This window comes from Patagioenas fasciata, chromosome 2 (genome assembly GCF_037038585.1).
Source record: "Patagioenas fasciata isolate bPatFas1 chromosome 2, bPatFas1.hap1, whole genome shotgun sequence".
Lineage (NCBI taxonomy): Eukaryota > Metazoa > Chordata > Aves > Columbiformes > Columbidae > Patagioenas > Patagioenas fasciata.
In genome coordinates, this window is record NC_092521.1 from 13,679,484 (window position 1) to 13,701,184 (window position 21,701).

Below are 21,701 nucleotides of genomic sequence, written 5' to 3' on the forward strand. Positions count from 1 at the left end.
GAAATTCAGCAGCCAGCGACCCTGTATGGGGGAGGCTTTATCATTCCCTTCCCCCCAGCCATATGTCCCTGTGGATTTCCTTACACGAGCAAGAGCAGCTGCCTGACCTCATGGCAAGGCAGTTCAAGGAGATAAGAGGCAGAAAACAAAACAAAACCTTTATTTCTTTCTGTCACTTTAGCTTCCTACCCTGGATTACCATGGGGCAGACAAATGCCAAGTGCAAGCACTTGGGGGCAGGTGAGAATGCGCAGCCAGTGTAAAAAGCAAAAGCAACTACACCTTCCAGCAATCATCAGCACTAGAACAGTTTAACTGAAACTGCAGGCGTTTAACGCTCCCCTCATGCAGCACAGAAACCGAGATACTCACCTGGTTTTACACAGTGCTCGGGAGTTCAAGATCGTACTGCTAAATCTATGTTCCCTTTGTGGGTCTGACCTTCAGGGCTCTACTAAATAAGGCCTAACAGACTGGTGACTAAACTGAGATGCACTGTCTCCTTATGTAAGTGATAGAAATCATAACAAAAAATATACTGTATCTCATTTCTAAAATACAGTGACACGTAGCAATTAGAGCTACATTGTTCAGTATTTTATGCATATATTTTTCCAAAAGCTTTTCTTACAGCATGTAAGTACTCTTTTCAATATGGGCACAGTAGATGGAAAAGTAATATGCTTATGGTGGGATGTCAGCCTTTGATTTGACATTAAAAAACAAGTTCATTTTTACATTATCAAAATAAAAGTTTTTATTCAGTTCATGACATTTCTGATTGGGTATTTTATTTCCCCAAATACTTATTCCATGTACAGAATGTAAACCATAAATACAACATAAGAGCAGCAAAACAAAACACACCCACTCAAAGCAGAAGCAGGGAGAACTTCTTTGTCCACTTCACTGTCCTTCCAAGGAATACCTGTAATCAGTCTGCCTGCCAAATCGATGCACAAAGTCTGAAAGGGGGAACACTGAGCCCCATCCCACTTTGGGGTTCATACTGATGAAATCATCCAAGTTCATCTTGGAGTCTAAAAAAGGACAAGAAAACAGAAATATTTAAGTTCCTATAGCACAGGTATACATCAATCAAGAAAATGCCCTTGAAACACTCCTTGATAGTTCGGTTCAAAACAGCAAAAAGTTCATAGCACACTCAGTAGCCATCCAGCAAGATTCTGCAAATTGTATGGTGCTACTAAAGCATCTGTTTTCAGCCTCTGAAATGTTGCTTTTGTCCCTGACCCCTCTCTCTGCCCATGGCAATAATCACATTACCAGATCAGTAAGCATCCCCAGTCATTAAAACCAGCATGTGTAGGAAAGAGTAAGACCTGTCCCTACAACAGCAGCCTAGAAGGGTCGAGTAGTGTTAAAGAACTGGAGTGCAAATAACAACCAACACATGGCACTGCAATGCAAGAGGTGCTTGTAGTCTCTGCACATTCACACCAATCAGGTTACTCAAAGGCAGGGGAGATACTGTTCCCCCATTAAGTTCTGAACCCAAGACAGAGTCAGCTTTTGCACTGACTACAGAGGAACTAGATCAGACCAGCAGAGCTGGAAGTTGCTTAACATCTCTCAGAAGCAATCAACCCTTTAGCAAACCTATATTTTGTTACTCCCCAGTCTACAGCATTTGCTCTGTATTTGCTCACTCTCTCTCCCCAGCCCTGAGCATGGTCCTTGCTGTGCCCCGGTGCACTGTGAGGCCAGAAAATACAGACCGGAGGGAACACCTGATGTAAGCCAGCCTGTAGCCTAGAGGGATGCTCAGGTGAAGAAAGGCACAAACCCAGACTGGGGCAAACACTGTTTGGTTTTTTTTGAATCCTGAACCACTGAATGAAGCCAAAGGGAAGGAAATTTTAGCTGCCACAGTTTCCAGAGCATGACTGCTCTTTGCCAGGAGTTTGGTCTGCTCTGACACCCACAGAAAGGCAGAAGCCATTTTGTCCTGCTCATGGATCCCAGAGAGCTCAGTGCCAAGTGCTGGTGTGCGCTTTTGGGTTCAGGTGCCTGATAGGTCCATTTTCTGGAGCTGGCCTGGTACCAACTTTGCTGATTCAGAACCATGCTGATCAGAGTTCTCTGATTCCTCAGCCTGTTCAACTCTGACTACAAACACCCGTGGGCTTGTTGTCTTATGTTCTCACCAACGATCTACACAAATAAATCTTTCTAAACGCCCATTAAAAGAAAACTGGAAGAGAACGCATTTAAAGAACAGAGTGGGAGAGCCATTGGATGTACTGTTATAGCTTTCCTACTATATTTAAGTATTTATTTTAATATGGATGATTCATGTGCACATTTAAGGATTAAGAACCAAACAAGAGTAAGCTCTAATGAATGGATTAGAAAATCCATAGGATGGAATTTGCTTCAGCTGCAAAAAGCTTGTGTAATTAGGCTTACCATTATGGATAGTGTAAGCGAGGAAGGGAAGACAACGTTTGGGAATCCCGGACCCAGGAGTCCCGGCCATAATCCAGCCCCCAAATTCCTCTATTTGCACCACATCCACACTGCGGCACAGCTGGTGATTTGCCTAATCCCAGCTCTCACCACTTCCGAGGTCTGGCCCCAAACTCTTTTCTTGTTAACCTGTTTGTGCTCTGCACGCTGGAAATCCAAGCATCTCCTACTGCTGAAGTGAGTCTGGCAGAACGGGGCCAATTTCTGCCTGATTATTTGGGGATTTAAAATAGCACCAGCTCAGCCAGTTTGCTGTAGTAGCTCAAGAACAGTTAGCAGGGGATAACAGCTCTTGCTTGCTGGTAGGACTGGTAAGCCTGTTTTCCAATTCCCAACATGTCTTTTCTTCCCAGATGCTTTTGTTTTCATATTAATGCGATTTTTCATGTAGTTTTAAGATTTGAAAAAAAAAATAATCCCCTGCTTTATGTGCACTGAGCATAGCAGAATAATAATTTCATAAAACTGTTCTGTGAATGGTAAAGAAGCCCAAAGGGGATTGTTCTAGCAGAGTTACAAACACAGCTGCTGTTGTTTGCAACTTGGAAGTTCCTGTCACAATGTCTGTAGGAAGTAAAATATTCTCTTAAATTCAGAAGGACTGCAGCAGAGCATAACACAGTCCATCAGAGAAGTTTAATGAAATGAAAAATTGCTTTAACAAAGCAAACAATAACATTCCTGTAAAGAGTGGATGGTTTAAGAACTGGTCAGTAGATGGCACTGAAGGAGTATGAGAGCTATCCACAGAAAAAACATTGAGAGACCTCTCTAGTCTTACTCAGCTCAGGAGATAAGAGGCTCTCTGCAGGACTCTTCTTACTCATGTGCTATATCTGAGCGACATGCATGTTATGTTAGACCTGGCAGCTCTAGGAAACGGCTCTGCAAAAATACACGAGAACACCACAAAGTCCTTTCCCTGAGACAGATGGAGAGTAACAAACAGCAAAATTTACAAAAGAGACATCTGGATGCTACAGTTGAAAAATCAAAAGGATTTTCTTCACAAAATCAAGGAGCAGAGTGCTTTATATAACATGTATACAAGGTCAAGAGCATCATATATATATATAAAATTTTTTTTTAAGGGTGACATTACATTTGCAGCTGTCCTCAGGTGCTGTGACTAGTATACCAGCTTGCACTTATGCATGCTCAGAGCTCACCTTCCTCCTTGCCCAAACTCACACACTGCCAATGAGACCTTGCTGGTGCATTCTGGGATTCTTGCATAATTTCATTTTTATAATCAAGTCCAACACTTTTGCCCCAAGCAGGGACAAAACAAAAGGCCACGCACTATCAGACGACATTGTTAGCCATGACGCTCGTGGCTTCTGCCAACAGCAGTTAGAAAGCCAATGTTTCAGCCAAGCCTTGGCTTGGCTCACAGACCCTGGACTGACTGTGTGTGATAAAAGCTGCCAAAGGGCTGTGGGAGGTGAACAAGTCTGAGACAAAGCCTCCAAGGTCAGCTCTGCTGCTGCCTAGCCTTGAGGACACCTAAAATACTTAGAAAACTGGGCTCTTCAGAGACTTGTGTAGGTGTTTACAGTTCTCCTCAGATCCCTGTCCCTTGTCTGAGCAGGGAGAGAAGTGTTTTTGCAGAGTCAGAAAAGCTGTTACCACGCTCAGCTGGAGGGTGCTGTCCCCACAGCTGAGACAGAACTGTGCAAACCATCCTGGTCCATCTTTGTGTAGAGCAAAGCTGGTCACCTTACATTATCTTTCACAGAAAGTGCTGTAATTTCAATAAGCCACTCACAGAATTTAAATACTTCTATCCTTAGATGTACTTTTACTGTGCTGACTTGATTTGTTACTTGCACAAATGCTCATGAAGCACCTAACTTGACAGACTGCAGTTTTATTCTAAAACAAGGGCAGCAGAAGGTTCCCCTGAAGTGCTCATGAGCTACTTTTACCTGTATCAGTGCTTTTTTGCTTTCACCAGGATCCTACCACCACCTCAGAGAGGACATACAGGAACAAACTGCAGACATCTGCCTGGCTAGTAGCTCACCTGTTACATAGATACGTCATACACAGTGCTGCCAGAACTTCTCAGCTGTCCTATTCATGCTCTTCAAAACAAAAAGAAAAACCCACCCAAACAAGTAAAACCCCATCATTTATGGCTACAAAGGATTTTAATAATAATAAAAAGAACAAAAAGCCTTTACAAAACAATCCTGCCAGTGTGCTACCAAACACCTAAGGAGAACTGAAATTCAAACCAATGCTTCTCAGTGTGAGAGCTGATCCTAACAGTTGTATATAAACCGTAAGACCATCTGTTCAAGGAATTCTGAAATGCACTGTGCAAGCTGTATTTTACACAGGCTTGCCTTAAGGAGGGCTCAGCTCATCAAGACTCATAAACTAAGTAGAATCAGACCTCATTAATTTGTGAAGACTTGAAAGAAAACCCCAGGCTGGGCTCACCAGCCCTAGAATCAACAGAATCACAGAATGTCAGGGATCTCAAGAGATCATCCAGTCCAATCCCCCTGCCAGAGCAGGAACACTTAGATGAGGCTACACAAGAAGGTGTCCATGATAAATCCGTGCTCCAAATCTTATCTTCTTTTTTTTATTTGAAGAAAATATCAGGCCTGGCCCTGTTTTCTTTCAGCAGAGCTGCCATGAGGACAGGGCTGGCTGAGGAAGCCCCATGCACCCGGCAGGCTGGGCAGCTTTTCCTGGCAGAGCAGGGGCCGAAGCAACACCAACGAGGAACACAGAGGCCGAGCTCTGCAAAAAGGCAACAGCAGAGCCAGTTGTGAAAGGCTAATGCTTAACACGTGCAATTTGAGGTAGTTTTGTTTAGTTGGTTGGTTTGGAGTCTTTTTTTTTTTTTTTAAGTAATGCTAAGATTCTCTTAAAAATAATTACCTGGTTCCAGCTTCAATTCTTTTCAACATGGCCTGGAATTTATCACTTAAGATAAACTTATTTTAGAAGGCTTATTTTGTGACCCCATGAGAAGCACAAATAGAGTTTAAGAATTATTCCTTTTGAGCTAGTAGTAGTAAAAAAATGCTTAATGGGTTCGTGATAGAGATTCCTTAATTCAATTTGAAAAGGAATTTCATAGGCATTAGCATTTCCTGGTATACTTCATAAGAAAGAATCACTGGTCCCTTTATCTTGTCCTAGCTCCACATTGGGTACTTACGTTATTCTAATGATGGTCCTGTTTAGCTTACAGCTGACTTAGATACTAAGGAATTTCCTTTTCTGAAGTGTTATATTCATACTTAACAGCTGCTCTTTTCTGGAAGAGGCAATATTTTAGTACCAAAAGCAAACATTGTCTTTTTAAAGTTTACTAAAAGCTTTAAAACCAAGTGGGATAAGAAGAGCAGTATATGCACATGTAACTAATATGTTTTAACATATAGCAAATTGTATCAACACAATAGTATAGGAGTGTGGATTAAACAGCCAAGGTTCATGGGCACATTTCTTTCTAATGCCACAATGCTTGTACATTTAATAGAAAAAAAAAACCTGTATTTTTTCAGTCTTCAAACACTTGTTTAACATCAAACAAGATATATAGCAATCAGAAGTAATATAAAAACATTGTACGCTTTTGTAATCATCTTCTCAAGAGCTTAGGAATTTGGGTACTCTAAATGACAGCAACATAATAATGATAATAATGCTCTGATCTAAATGTGCCTGACAAATAAATTGATACTAAGACAATAGGTGGTCAATTCTGTCAGACATTAAATTGCAGTCATCTCTAACATGAAATATGTAAACAATTTAATCTTATGCAAACACAAATTAACACTGAAAGCAGACTTCTCTATCTTAGTGAAACGGCAGGGAGAAAACAGTTATCTGCAATGGAATTTGGCGTGGATGTAAACATTAATACCCCAGGCTCTGTTATGATAACAAAAGGTCTACCACCCACTTTTCCCTCAAGTTTAAAATAAGGTGCTTTTATGCCTGATAAAACTCAGACATCACCCGTCTTTGAAGGAAGAGAATTACCAGTTCCACTTGTTAACTTTCTAAACCTGTATGTTGGTCTGCAGGACACATGCAGAACCACATCATTGAAGTTGGGAGTTAAATTCAGCTAAAAGTCAAATCACATGCCAGTTCCAAGGCAGTTAAACCCAGACTCCCTCCTGACTTAGAGCACGGTGGACGCTGAACTATGTGTTGTTAGAAAGTATCTCAAGTGAATACAGGGAAGACAAAAATCTGGAGAGACTGGTACTGAATGAAAGACAACTTGAACTAGACATCCTAGACTTGATACAATGTATTCCTGCATACTGGAGTGAGCCCAGAAGAAAATCCATCAAGTTATTTGGGGTTGGAGGACATGATATCCAAGGAGGGGCTGAAAGAACTGGGCCGGTTCAATCTTAAACAGAGAGGATGAAGGGGAGGCCTTCTGCTGTCTACATCTACCTGACCAGAGGACACGAAGAAAATGGAGCCAGGGGCTTCTTGGAGTAGCCAGGTGACAGGATAAGCAGCAAAAAAAGCAAGGTGAAACGTGGGAGATTCTGATGACAGAATTGTGAAAATTATCTGGATATTGTTGAGGCTAACAACTTAGATTTTTTTTTTTTTTTTTTTTTTAACGATGATAGTTGTCAAATATTGGAACAGATTGCCCAGAAATCTGGTGGTATCTCCATTGCTGGAGGTGTTCGAGACTAGATTGAGCCCTAAGGAACCCCCATTTTGAGCAGGTGTTGGACTGGACGACCTCTGGATATTTCTTTGAGCATGGCAAGGCACAGAGCAAGGAAATAAAGCACAAGAGGAACGACAACCTTTCACTATCTACAAACATCACAGAGACAATCTGGAGGTTGGTTGAGATCATGTGGCTGCTGCTCATCAGTGAGGTAAAGCTCAGCCAAGCAAGATGTAAGGGGAGAGTTCCAGGGTCTGTAGCTACGGGTTTCCACAGGAAAAACATCCTAAGCATGGAGAAGGCTCCAGCTAACAGTGAACTGTGAACTGCAGTTCCAGCCTTCTCCACTCACTGTAATACCTTTGTATAAAACTTCACTGGAGATAAGGATCAAGCTATAGAATGTAAGGTGCTTCATAGCCTGGATTGTCTAGAAAACACCTAAAGCTTCACAATGAAGACTGCATCTGTGCTCCTGCCCACATTTGTAATTCATTTCTGCTCTAGTGTGAAACACCAAGCTTTCTTAGAAGCCAAAGCAAAGACTGAGAATTAACTTCCCAGCAACCTAAAGCTCCAAGAAACTTGCACCTAAACACAAAACATGTTCCTTTAACCCTGTCTTCTCTAACATAAATACATAGCAGCACTGCATTATTAATAAAAAAGTAACAGAACCATACATGCAGATCAATAACAAAAACTCTTTCAAAGCAAAACTTCACCTCACTTTTCTCCATCTGGGAAGAAAGCAAGAGAACAAACGAACACATGGCTAATGTTAGCCAGCTTGCCAACCACGTGATTAGAATTATAAGGTGAAATGTTGTGTGATAAGAATAGTTTAAGCAGCTCTACAGAATAGAAGAGATGGCAACCCTTCACTGCCCTGCTTGGCCCAGAGGCCATTATCTATAGGAGCACTCAAAGCGGCCTACGGCTTAGGGAAAAACTTGCTGAGTTGCCAGTTTGCCTAAAAGTGTCCTCAGGTTCATTCACCTGGTAAAGAAACATCAAACAACTCATGCGGGCAAATTCTGCACGCTGAGCAGATCCTGAAAACTTCCTCCTTTCAAAATAACCTGTGCTGGCAGGATGGGACCTGCCAGCAAAAGTGTGGTATAATCAGCATGTTAAACCTTCATTTTGTGACCCTAAGCAAATTATTATACTCGGCCTCTTTGCTTCAGTTCCCTGCTGTAAGAAAATAACACTATTACTTACCTCTCCTCCTCTGCTCAGTTTAAGAAGATCAGTAATTAATGCTTTGTAATGGTTAATGCCAGGAGGCAAGCTAGGCTTTACATGTTCAGAAAGGGAAGTGCCAAATGCTTCACAGCCCTATTTCTTTTCTATGTGAAATAATAAGGTAGCTGGATGTGCTTCTGGACACATGTTACAGAAGTCTATTTATTTCTTGTGTGCATCTTTGACTCTGTCATTCAACAGTATAAGCAGGAAAAAGGAGCTCTGGCAGCTTACCTGCAGTTTGAATGCAGGGGTATGAAGGAGGTGGTTTCTGCCATTTCCCATGTGCATCCTTCATATGAGATCTGTCTGAAGCAAACGTCATCAAGTACAAATCTGCTCGAATCATTCTGATTTTCCTAAGTAATAATGCAAAATTGTATCAAAAGATGTGTGTATACAATACCACATCAGTCACTTAGAACAAGAGCCTCTTCTCCCATCAAGGAGCATTAATTTCATCAAATACATAAATCAGCAATATTGTGCCAAGCAGCTAACTAATTAACAAGAAAACTACAGTAAGAAGTAAAAGGGCGTTTTACGACTAAGGTAAGGAGCTTGAAAAAAATAATGCAGTACATTTATTTACTGGAATATAGCAAAAAACTTCTGTCACTATGCACCCACAAAGAGAACTTCAGCTTCCATTTGATCAAATAACATTCACGGTCCTTTGTCTTTTATGTTGTCACCTGTGAAATTCTGGACGAAGGCCGTCATCCAGCCTAAAAGCCTCCACACTGTACAGGTCAAAAGGACAAGGAAATGGCAACACTGTGTCAAGATCATAAATGAAATTCTGTTCCCCACTGGAAACATGAAGTAGAATAACATGGTAGTCCTGGAAAGAAGAGTAATTGTCATTATTAAATGGCTGTTAAGGAGAAAGTGGCAAAGAGAATGGAAAAAAAAAAGCTTCCTAAACATAGAAGCTACAGAACAAAACGTAGAAGCTGCTTTCTGGCCTTGAAGTATCAAGCCTGTAACATTTCTGGCAGCAGGAGAGAGATTTCCTAATGCCTGTCTCGTCCACTGTGCCTTTCCAAAGCCTTGGTATCCTCCCCCTCCCTTTGCAGCCTCCTTTGATTTAAGCCTGGACAGCTAAAGTGTGCGCTGCTCCTAAGAGAACAGCAAATCTCTCACACCCAACACCAAAATGCAAACGTTTAGTGGGGTAAGCATTTTTGGCTAAGACCCAGTCCTAAATAAAAGCCCACAACAATATATTATATGATAGCTTAACATTAAAACCACCTAGCGATGTCTTCTAGTAAGGGATGTTGAACCTGCGGCAGTAACGTGGTCTGTGAGTGCTGCGAGTTTGGCTGCCAGAAGCAGCTAAAAATGCAGGAAACAGCTCTGATCAAGAGGACTGTAGGATTAAGATGAATTCTTGTAGTAGCTCTTGAAGCTGGGAAAACACACCTATGGGTACTATACCACACTTTTTCAAAGTAACTATTTTGTCTTGGCACCTGGGTTCTGAGGTGCAGTTTTATGCCTCAACTTGTAAGAAACACAGGTGTGGTGGAGGTTCGGAGAAACTGGAGTTACTTATGTTAGGTGACAGGTACGTACACTGCTGTTTTCCAAAATTCAATCGAAGGTAGCTGTCAAAAACTTACTAAAGCTTACATTAAACCCACTCACAAAAAGGAGTTTGAAGAACTGTCTTTTGGCGCTTTCAATATTCAACAAAACCATAAAGGGATTGGAATGAAAAAGATCTTGGGCAAGTTATTTTGCCGGATCAATGCATTATACACATACAACAATATTCAGAAGAATCTGTAAGAGTAGTAAGAAAAATTAACTACCAGCTTTACATATCCTACTGTCCACTGAAGCATCAAAGTTAAAACATCTTTCAATCCATTATTTTTTATGAGAAATCCACATTTTGCAGTGGCCTTTCCTGACTCTCCTATTCCTTTTTAGATCATCTTCGTAACACTTGGATCTCTTTTTAAACTACACCTTTTCTGTACCATAGATATACCAATAATTTGGGAGTGAATAAATGATTCAGAAAGTACAGAACTTCAGAGGTTTGCAGATTATTTTGCAGAATTTCAGAAACAGAAATTGCCACAAGAAACAGATTTTTTTCCATGCCAGATAACTTAAAGAAATCTGTAATGACACATATTCAAAAGAAATTCTGTATTGGCAATTACTGATTAATTCATCATCAATTGATCAAATGACACTCCGAAGCCACCATTTATGGGCCAGTTTAATTGCTGACACCTGAATACATATATTGCTTATATTTTTCTATTGTCTGTCAGGCCTACACAGATATTTTCATCCCTTTACAAGTACAGACATCTGCTCATTTTTCTACAGAGTTGGTAGCTTCAACAATATCCAGATAATAATTTTCACTAATCTGTTATGTACTTTTACAAATGTTAAAGTTTGTCATCTGTAGATTTTACTGACTATCTCACTGTTATGTTACTATGAATGCTAAAGAGGAGCACCAGATTTACACTCCTCGTAAATCGGTTGTAAAAGAATAACAAATATAAATCTATAGAAAGGTTGAGATTGGAAGGCACTTCTGGAGGTCATTTGCTCAAGAAGGGACATAGAGAGCCAGCTGACAGGGCTGTATCCAGACAGCTTTTGAATAGCTCCAAGGACGGAAACTCCACAACCCCTCTGGGAAACATGCTCCAGTGCTCCAACAACCTCACAGTAAAAAAGTGGTTTTTTATGTTTTGATGGAACACAAATGTAGCAGTTTGTTACAGTGAGGACGGCTGACACTGCTCATGTCTGATGCACCAGTTATCAACTACAAAGTTACTGAGAGGGAACAGAATGTCTTACCCAGACAACAGGCTCATCTCCATGTCCTGATTTCTGCTTCCAGAGTGGAATCTGAAAGTTATAAGTGAACAAATCTGAAGTGAATAAAACCTTTCAGATTAATCTGAGGTTAATTCCTTAGTTTGTTGCTACCTTACCCACTTCATCATCTTAACATCTGTGCTGCAGTCAGAAAACTTAATCTAGTTTCCCCCTTTCAGAAGCATGAAGTTTGAGATACTATCCCAGACCACATAATGTAATCTTACACCTAAAGTGACAAATTACAGGAAGGAATTACCCCTATAGCTCATAGGGACATCGTGCCTCTTTGCGTGGTCCTGAATGCATCAGATAACTCAAAGATCTCCTGTGCTGTGGTCTGCACACCCCTGAGCCAAAAGGAGCTACAAGAGGGTTTTGGAGCACGTCTGACAGGTTGGGCTGCAGCCTAAAGGCTGCATCAGCATCTCACCTACGCTGGGCTGTGGTTAAAATGCCTGGGCTCGTGTCTCACCTATGTTGGTCTGTGGTCTGAAGACCTGTGCCCACATCTCACCTACGCTGGGCTGCGGTTTGAAGGCCTGAACCTCTCCATAGCGGCACTCGGATCGCATCAACTCACCATCCTCCTGTCATTGGATATGAAAACAGCATAAAATTCTTCTAAAGGGTATTGATCCCGACTCCTGATGTAGTCACAAAGTTTCCAAACGTTCTCTTCACTGTAAAACACAATAACTGATTATTTTTTCTCCTTCATTTCCAGCAAACTGAGGTGAGCTGAGAGGTGATAGCTGCTGGATGGCACCCAGCAGCAACTCCAGTTCATGGAATGGAACCACAGAACCATTTTGGTTGGAAAAGACCCTCAAGATCATACAGTTCAACCGCTAAACCCAACACTTGCACTAAACCATGTCCCTCAGAACCTCATCTATATGCTTTTTAAAACCCTCCAGGGATGGCAACTGCACCACTTCCCTGGGCATCCTGTTCCAGTGCCTGACAATCCTTTCTGGGAACAGACTGTTCCCAATGACCAGTCCAACCCTCCCCCGGCGCAGGGGGACACGAGTCCCACATCTCCCGCTGCCCCAGCCTCTCCCGGACGCCCCCGCCCCGCGGCCCTTACCAGTAGCAGCTGGTGTAGGCGCAGGCGGGGCGGGGCGGCACCGCCACCTCGTAGGCGGCCGCCGGCCGCGCCATGACCGGCCCGGGCGGGGGTGGGGACGGCGCAGGAAGTGCCGGTGCGGCGGGAGCCACCGGCTACGCCTTCCCCGAGGAAACGCGGCCGCGCGGCGGGGCCGCCATCCCGGCTGACCTCGGGCACTCCCCGGGCACGGCCGGAGCAGCGTTAGGACCGCGGGACGCGCGGCCTCACCCAGCCGGGGATCGCCTGCGGGTGGCGCGGAGGGGCACAGAACCGCAAACCGCCGCAGTGCGGGGATTCTCCTTTAAGCCCGGCGAGTCTCCTTTAAGCCCGGCGGCCCCGCCCCCTGCCGGCGGGAAGCGGCTGAGGGGCGGGCTCAGCGCGCGCCGCCGAGCCAATCCCGCGGCGGCAAAGCAGCCTGCTCCAACTTCTACGCGCCAAAAATATCGAACGGACACAGTGCGAAGCGTGTCCCTCCGCCGGCCTGGGCCGGGACTAGCTGCCAGAGGGACCAGCGGCCGCGGGGAGCGGCGGGGCGGAGCGCGCGGCGGACGGAAGGAAGGGAGGCGGAGGGATCCGGGGAAAGGCGGTGCGCAAACGGCGCGGGGTCTGCTGCGGCCGGGGCGGCCGCGGTTCCTGTCCCGCTCCCTGTCTCTGTCTCTGTTCCTCTTGCTCTTATGGTGGTCCTGAGGGGCAGCGCCGCCCGCCCGCCCAGCCCCGCGGCCCGGGACGGCCGCCGTCGGCCCCGCTTCGACATCATGGATTCCAGCTCCGAGTTCATCTCCCTGGAGCCCCCCACACTCAGCAGCCGCCGCATATGGACGCGCTCCGGAGCTGCCGCGGCCGCCGCCAGGGCCGCGGGATCCAGGGGGACCAGGAGAGCCAATGAGGCCGTGAGTAGCGGGGAGGAGAGGGTATGGAACGGGCCTCGGCCCGGCCGGGCAGGCGCTGGGCCGTGGGGCCGGAGAGGCGCCCGGTGGCTGCTCGGAGTGGGGGTCCCCGTGCCGGTCGGGAGGAGCCGGGGAAGCCGCGTCCCCGCGGAGCAGCACAGGAGGCCGGGAGCACCTGGAGGGAAACCCGAGAAACGTGAGGGCTCAGGCTGCGAGGCCGCGGGTGAAGAAGCGTCCGGGGCCGCTCCCCGCAGCCCCGCCATCCGTTCGTGGCGGCCCCGCAGCTAAAGGGGCTTCGGTACAACCGGGGGACCGGTGACAAGGTGGGGAGAGACAGGCCCTGGGGCGCCCGCAGCCCGCGGAATATAAACTTTCTACATTGCCTTGCGGTTTGCTGTGTTATCGGCGTTTCCACTTACCACTTTACTTTGGTTAAATTTGTTACCGAAAAAGTTATCTTAAAAACATCTTGGAGACTGCTTTACTTTAATTGTGGTAAGCCTCATAGAGAGAGCACTCGCTGTTTTGATGACAGAAATGTATCAAAACCAGCACTCGGCACACAGAATGTGTGACCTATAACTGCGTTCTAGCTGGCCTGAAGTACCTGTGAAATACTCCTTAGTCAAGTGTATTACAGGTACTGCTTTGGATGCTTTAAAAGCAAAGTTCTGTTTAGTAATCAGGACTAATTTGTACTTAATTAACGTGTGTAACGTGAAATGGTGGAAATTCTACTTAAGCTTTTTATGATTTTAATCTACTCTAGTAGAAAAGAGGCAATTTACATGATTATAAAGAATGTTAAGTAGTCCATGCTATCTGCATGTCAGTGTTGCTGCATTAATAACTGAAACATTTCCCTTTGAGAAGTTAATTGTTTCTAATGTAGCCTTCAAAAGCTAAAGCTCTTCTGTGCTTTTTCCAAGTCAGGCTCTGCTCTGCAGGGTGTCGTGTATTCTGTGACAAATACAGGCAGAGCAGATCCAGCTCAGAAGTGGTCTGCCCTTCAGGGGAGCCCTGCCTTGGAGTGGACTCTGTTTCCTTCCAGTAGAACTCTTTCAGGGTTTTTAGTTGTATGGATTAACACTTCTTTTCATTATTTTTGAGACTATTGAACTAAGAAGGAAGAAATCCTTGGGGCAGTAGATTTGTTTGTTTGTTTTTGCTTCTTTGTTTTGTTTTTTTTACAAACGTTCATGGAATTGGCTTAGAGATCGCTGCTTTGCTTTTGCAGTCTGCACTAGAAACGGTTGTCAGAGGTACAGGGAGTTCAGCTGCCTGTTGCACACAGGCTGTGCCAAGTCAGGCAGATAAGGCAGCTGGCACGAGTCTTCAGTGTGGAGAACTGGAATGAGGAAGCTAAATGTAAACTTTTCACTGAAAGCAAAGCAGAATCTTCATTACGAAACTTTGGTTTGCTTTTCTTTTTTTTTTTTTCCCCAGACCTTTCCAGTGCTTTGAGCCATGGAGTCATTCCTACTTCATCTGTAGAATGGCTGGGCTATGCTGGAGCTTTCAAACTGCAGAGACAATGCAGAAATGCCTGAGATGACAGAGATGATGATGATGGCTGCACATTCAAGTCCTAGTGCCTCTTTCCTATCTTGTTGATGTGCAAGGACTTGGTGGTGACAGCTTTTGCAGTTTTTCCGATATCAGCACACAATTTTTCTCTAATTATTTAGCTTATTTCATCCATAGAGAGTAAGCATGTGGCAGAAAGCCTAAGGTAAACCAGCATCTAATGGGTTTATTCTCTTCCAAGTTCCCAGTCCCAAGGCGTCCCATGGCAGATGTAGAGTGGTTACTGTCCCTCCAGAAGCTGTGTGTCTGCAGGTCTGGTGTAATTCCCCAGGCTGAACAAGGTTGTTGTCCAGTGACCTGTATTTGAGGGCGGTGTGCTTCAGAGTTCCCCTTGTCTGGGGAAAGTGGAAACTGGCACTTTTCCAGGCTAAGCCTTCAGACTTATCTGCATAGGGAGCTCAGCACCAGAGCTCACAGCCTTGTGAGCTTGTTTATCTGTTCTGATAGTGCTTCAACATAGTTACTTCCTCAGAGATACCGGATAGCCAAACACAGTTTTTGTAAAAAGAATTTCTAGAAACAATTGAGAAAATATGAAATGCTTTCAAAACTTAAAATATAAAATTCTCTCCTCCAGTTGCCTCATCTTTTCAGGTTAGCCATTTACTTGTACTGAATTTCTTTTCTTGAGTGTGGATTTTTTCAGGCTGATTAGGTTGATAAGCGTTAGTTACTCTTGCTCAGCTGGCAGCTTCCTGGAGTTAACCTGATGGTTCTTGGTGTCTGCCATCTCAGCAAACTGGGATGCTTTCCTACTAATGGAGGGCTGTCAGAATTAGCAATATACCAAGTTTGCAATATACCAGGTTTGCCCCTGTCCTAATTTGAGCCAAAACTGAGGTAGAAGGGCAGTACAGAGGATAATGAATATCACAAGTATTGTATTGTGAACATTGCATTAAAAATACTTGTAAAATGGCAAACAAGTACGTAAGTATACACAGAAAGATTTCTCAGGTCATTATACTGTTTATTTTCTAACATCTGTGCTGACGTTCTATCAATGGTTGTTCTTTTTTCAGTCTGGGATTTGGCCCAGAGGTTTGTGAAGCATGTTGTTGCAGTCATCTTATAAATGATATGGCAAAACTTTGGGATTTCTCCCAAGGAATATTTACTCCTAGATCAATGAAGTAGAAATATCTGAAGTGGCAGTCATAGCTCATTAATCTTGAAGATTAAGCAAGCTAAATCTTCCAGAGTTGCCCCCAACTTTTGGTCTAATTTCACAAGCGATCATGTATTTAGAAATAAAACCTCTTACTTAAAAAGTTGTTGTCCTTATTTGAAAGTGCCGTATGTTTGGAGCAGCTGGATCAGGTAGCCCTGTGAACAGTACAAATGGCCTGATCCTGCTTCCCTCTCTGGCTGATCAGAATGGAATCCTATTAGTGGCAAAATACACACAGATACCCATGTATAATCTGCATCCCTTTATTATTTGGCCTTGTCCCTGCAGTCTGTGTGTGGCTGCCCCAGATGCCTAGGTCTCCCAGTCTCTGGCAGGCGGGTGTGTGAGCCCCAGGGGTGCACAGCCCTGTCCAGTTACTGGTATTTAGACCCCACTTGTGTACTCAGACACATAAAATGCACACCTGTACGATGTGTATCCCTCTGTAACTGTCCCTAGACATTCCATAAAACTAGTAACTGACCCTGGGTGGCCTGGTCTCCTAGTTACACAGATGGGTCCCTGGCCCAGACCTACAGCCTCTCCGGTAGCTGCCCCCCAAGCCCAGCACTTGGCTCAGACCCCTCCGGTCTCTCCAGTATCTGGCCCAGATTCATGGCCTTTGCAGTGCCCGGCTCCCAGATCTCCGAGCCTAGTTACCGTGGCCTCTAACACTGTCTGTACTGGCCCAGGGTCTGCTAGCGGTGGATGGAGGCTCTTCTGTCGCTGGCACTTGGACCTCTGGGACACATATAAAACTGCTATGAAATGCATAAATAAGCCGACAGACTGTGGTGTTTAGCAGGGGCCCTCACTGGGTCTGTTCTGTGACCCCTGTGTCCCAGGGGTCCCTCACCCCGGAGCCCGGCCTGGGGTGACCAATGGCATCGGCAGGAGCAGCCTTACCCAGGTGCCTCTGCCCACATGTGCATCTCTGCTGCTTTTCATTCATGCAGATTAGCCTTTAATCACCTAGCCTGACATTATGGGTAGCTCCCAGGCACGCTATTGAATTCATAGGATGATACATAAGCCACAGATGTACCAGCTGTAGAAATACTATTGAGTACATTTCAAGATGAGAGAGCATTTCTTGCTCTAGGGTATTTTTTCTAGTTGTCTCAGTGAGAATTCCTGAAGTATTGGTTGAAGTCTATATATACTCCTGTATGTGAGTGTGCACAAAAACCTGCCTTCTTCAGATAAACCTAGGGCTCTGTAAAAATAAAAATTAATTAAAAGGCTTTGTGTTACAAATTCTTTCTTAAACAGTTGAGACTAAAAATGCCAAAGGTGACTGTCACAGATCAGACTGCCACTCGTTAAGCTTTAGGTCTCGTTACATCAATTTGTGCTGGATCTGAGAAGCAGAAAATGTTGTTAAGGGAAGAGGTATCAAACTGATTTTCACCGGCTGCCACGTCAGCCTCCCGGTTGCCTTCGAAGGGCCGAATGTAATTTTAGGACTGTATAAATGTAACTACTCCTACATTGATACAGTCCTAAAATGCTTCAGGGGTTTCATCTCAGATGCCAAAATTCAAAAGCCAGCTATGGGAGGGATCTCGTGAGGCCTTGCTCCACCAGCGCAGAGGACTGCGGGAAGGGAGGTGCACTTTAAAAAGAGCAACTAAGGACAGGGGATTGAGATCCTCCTCGTGCCAAAGGTCTGTTGTAATGTGAGAAGTTGTCAGGTGAACAGTGGGGATGAACTGATCAAGGTTGGCCGAAGAGAAGACCATCAGACAGTCTCATGGTCATCACAGCTTTCCTTATGTAGTGAGAGTGGTAGTCCTCACCCTCCCTGCAGAAATACCAATGTGAACAAGATCAACAGCCATTTAACTGTGTATGTTGAGTTCCCTTTGATTTCCTATGGATAAATGCCATCCTCCTGAAGGAAGTCTTTTGATGCAGTTGTAAGTGGAACACAGATAGGAAGAAAAACTATCCTAACTAGATTTTAATCCCAGGACATGCAAGGTCAAGCTTGACTGCTCCTCTGAACCAATTAGAAATAAAGGTGTGGGGCTTGGTTTTTGTGTTGTGGTGGTTGTTGTTTTCCACAGAATGCTAAGTTTATATGAAAGGCTTTGCTGCAGTTACTTTTTTCAAAGGGTATTAAGCTCAAGTTGTCCACAAGAAAAGTGTGGTGGAGGGGAGCTTTAGCTTGGAAAGCTGTTTTGGTTTTGTTTGTTTATTTTTCTGAGAGATACTTCTTGGTGCAGAAGTGGTTCAAAACTTACCTGCCATTAGTTTCACTGCTATAAAGTCAGAGGAGTTACAGACCAAACTTGCCTAAATGACGAGAATTTCCTTCTTAGCTCAGCGTACATAGTTCAGATAAATATGTTCCTATTTCCTTCTTTCCCCAGGAATTTTCATCTGGCAAAACTGAATGTTTCAATGGGCACTGTTTAAGATCAATGAAAAAAAACATGTCGTCCTGTTCAGACTCTAGCTTTGACAAAAGCATGGGAATATTAAGTGAAAATGTCAATCGAAGACACTTTACCAGGTATTGCATTTTCAGATGTCCAATCTCTGTTCAATTCGTAGAATTAAAAAGTGAAAGCGTGTACAGTTAGTCACATCATCATAAATCTACAGCTAAAAATCTTCAGAGGAATATGATTGTGTTCATGTCAGTGCCAGTATCCTAGAACTAGAATTACTCTTCATATGTCATGGAAAAAGTGAGACTGATGCAGTTCACTCGCAAGAGAAAAGCGTCAATATACTTTATTGATATAAAACAGTGAGTTAAGAAAGTTCAGTGGTAAACGTGACAGTAGTTTAACGAGATATAATGGCAAGGTACACTTGATTATTTAGTGCATAGAGGACGGGGTCAGACAAAAGTGTTAGGGAGTCATGAGGTTCAGAGAGGAGCCCCTTGCATTCCAAACTTCTTCTCAGAGAGGAATCTGAGTGTGGCTGGATCCAGACTTGGTCCCAGACTTGGTCAATGGTTTATGTCTAAAGGATAATATATGTGCAATCAATCCTTTGTATCGCTTAGCTAAGATTACCAAGTTTCAGAGCACTTATTCCCAATTCGCTTACCAAGTATCTGATGCGATAAAGATTCTCTCAACCTCAAGGAGTCACCTCAAGAGACATCCCTACCCAAGTCCCCTTGGCATGCAGCCCACTGCCCTGCAGGAGAGCTCAGCGAGCCCTGGGCTGCCCGCTATGTATGGAGTAAGGTGATTGAATTATAGTTATATACCAGCAAGACATCTGGGTCACTGCACCAGCCAGCCCTTGGTGACTGTGATGCCATCCATCGCCCTAAAATCCAGCTTCAGTGGGATGCAGTGACCACCCCAGGTCGTTAATGCTTAAGCGTGGGGTGGGGGAGCACACCGCCACATCTCAGGGAAAGTCTTCTGATTGTATAAAAACCACTCATCTTTTCCTAACTCCTCTGAGATCTCTCCTCTGCTTTGGGTACTGAGATGTTATGTGCACTATTGAGCCTTCAAGATTAGCAGGTTAGGAAATGTGTGTCTTTATGGAGCTGTCTGCATACGGTATACAGCAGATTTGGGATCTGAATACTCTCTGTGGTCCACAGGCTTTTCTTTACATGACGTGGAACAGAGGATTATAAACTTGGTCGGGTTCCCTGGTCTTAATATGGAATAATACAATACAATACTTCTATAGAATTATTCTAATGCAATAATTCTTTTCTCCCTTCTCTGTCCTTTTTCTTGATGTAGGGAGTTGGCGAAGCTGAAATCAGCTGAAAAAAAAGAGTATAAAGAAGGTAAGTAGTAGTAACGTTGTAGGGTTCCTTTTTTAGCCTCGTTTGGTCACTCCGTCTGTTTAACTTGGCCCCCAAAACTTCTGAATTCATCAACCAGAACCTGCTGAGGTTGTGAGAATAGATATCTCAAAGACGGTGAATCTTCTTGGAGTTTTATGAAAAGAAGTAGGTGCAAATAGGAGGATATGCTGTTAATTTCTTTCAGGCTTTGGGAGAATACAGCAGGAATTCCAGCCTGCTGTTAGGCACTAGACCATCTGTTCCTTAGCTCAGGTTTCTTCATGACATGGAATGTACAGGACAGACATTCATTGAAAATAGGAGGAAATACTGCAGTGTTACAATACATGTGAGTCAAAAAGTAATTCAGTCATGAGATGCACGTAGTCACTGACATGGGGAAGGTGTCACTGAAGTGCAGCGATTTACTTTGCAGTTGAATTGCCGTGCTGAGTACACAAGCGGGCTTGGTGCTGAGGGGCCGCTTGTGGGCAGCTGAGAAAATTGTTATTTCCAGGCAGTGCCCTGCCAGCCCAGGCTGAACGCGGGAAGGGGCCTGAAATACACTTTGTGTGTAGTAATCCAAGTTCTAATTGTGCACTACTTTCTCATTGACCTCTCTTAACTGTTGAGATGTTAGTGCGGGTAATGAACCTGTGGCAAAGGATGCTGTGTGGTAAATACTGGAAAGATCTTTCTTTAAAGCAGACAAACATACAGGTGTTTTGGTATTTGGAAGTTTGTGTTGAGTCATTTCTTATCTTCTAGAGCTTTTGTGTCGTGATGCAGAAATGAAAGTGATGCATGTTTGAACAGCGGACTAAAACGTGTATCTTAAGAAGAGATTTCACGCTTTAACAATTTTTAAAAAACCTATTAGATAAAATTTTACATGAATGGAGTAAAAACACCGTAGAGGGAGGTATTTGTTGTTTTTCCAGAAAGAAGTAACTGGAAGAAACTTTTCTCCTGCATGGAGCGAAACTTGTGTGCTTGTTTTCATCAGATTGGCTTTCCAGTCTACTAAAAAGTTGCTCTATAAGTTGTGCTTCTAAGTAGGTAGTTTAAACAGAAGTGATTTCAGTTGAATGCTGTAGTCATGACAATAACTTCTAATTGAATATTTACAGAAAAAAATCAATCCACTGCAGATTTTTTTACATTTTCCTAGAGCAACTATGAAATAAAGGGAATAACGTTTTCTGTCTCAAAACATTTTATATATGAATGCATTTTAGTCACCAGAACACTGAAGACCAGAGTTGAAACAAAAGCTACGGAACAAGTCCATGAAGAAAATGGGGATTTGGAGGTCCGCCGAAGCTGCAGAATTCGACAAAGTCGTTACACCACTACAAATCAATCTGTTTTGTTTGACAAACTTATAACAAAGTAAGTGGGTTTTGGTTGCTTGTTTTTCTTCATCATCTTGCAAAGCTACTAAAGTGAGCCTTGTTAGCAAGCCTTTGTGCTCTGGCATAGTACTGGCTAGGGACTTTCTCCTTCTTTTGACAACAGAAGAAGGTATTGGGATTCCTGGCAGCAAGAGTTAAGTGCATTCAGTGGTCAGGCCAAGACTTCCCTACATGCCCCCCCCGCCACGTTACATCCCCGTGATAACTGCTGGGCTGCTGTGCCCTCCATAGTAGAATCCTCCCATTGTTAAATAGCTTAGAACTTTCAGGGTGCTCGTAGCAACCTTTGCCAACATTCTCTTTGGCGTCTTCCTTTGCCTGTACTGCTATGTTCTCTAGTTATGCTTAATAGATTGAGCTTTGTGAAGTGTGGGCCTTTGTACTTCACAGCCAAGCTGTTATAACCTGAGTTTTCTGGGAATAGGTGCTTGTGGCTGTTTAAGACTTCCAGGTCTGAGTGTGTGTGCGGGACGA

The 21,701-nt window shown here is 43.9% G+C and overlaps 2 protein-coding genes across 5 annotated transcripts in view; one reads left to right on the top strand and one right to left on the bottom strand.

Moving 5' to 3' along the window:
- Positions 1-731: 731 nt before the first annotated feature.
- Positions 732-12,687, bottom strand: NTAQ1 (N-terminal glutamine amidase 1). 2 transcript variants are annotated; one of them, XM_065831597.2, is made up of 6 exons: positions 12,561-12,687; positions 11,862-11,961; positions 11,258-11,308; positions 9,112-9,260; positions 8,651-8,775; positions 732-1,040 (listed from the first exon to the last, which is right to left on the bottom strand). In XM_065831597.2, exons 2-6 carry the CDS (start codon positions 11,862-11,864, stop codon positions 907-909), a joined length of 462 nt encoding a protein of 153 aa, XP_065687669.1. In that variant the 5' UTR covers positions 11,865-11,961; positions 12,561-12,687; the 3' UTR covers positions 732-906. The 2 variants fall into 2 exon arrangements, with proteins under 2 accessions (XP_065687669.1, XP_065687667.1); XM_065831595.2 differs by having other exon boundaries at positions 12,372-12,597.
- A 39-nt stretch (positions 12,688-12,726) lies between these two features.
- LOC136098305 (ATPase family AAA domain-containing protein 2-like) overlaps positions 12,727-21,701 on the top strand; it is a 34,093-nt gene continuing 25,118 nt past the window's right edge. For all 3 annotated transcript variants that reach the window (XM_065831591.2, XM_071803821.1, XM_071803820.1), the window contains exons 1-4: positions 12,727-13,282; positions 18,413-18,555; positions 19,766-19,812; positions 21,051-21,204. In XM_065831591.2, coding sequence (XP_065687663.1) covers positions 13,067-13,282; positions 18,413-18,555; positions 19,766-19,812; positions 21,051-21,204 — 560 coding nt within the window. In that variant the 5' untranslated portion in view covers positions 12,727-13,066. The remainder of the gene's footprint in view (positions 13,283-18,412; positions 18,556-19,765; positions 19,813-21,050; positions 21,205-21,701) is intronic.

Excerpts from the sequence above, each read along its gene's own strand:
- NTAQ1 (XM_065831595.2), bottom strand. The coding sequence starts at position 12,445 with ATGGCGCGGCCGGCGGCCGCCTACGAGGTGGCGGTGCCGCCCCGCCCC. Across the intron at positions 11,309-11,861 it reads TATCCAATGACAGGAGGATG|ATTCCACTCTGGAAGCAGAA; the intron begins GTGAGTTGATGC and ends TATAACTTTCAG. Across the intron at positions 9,261-11,257 it reads GAGATGAGCCTGTTGTCTGG|GACTACCATGTTATTCTACT; the intron begins GTAAGACATTCT and ends TCTTCTTTCCAG.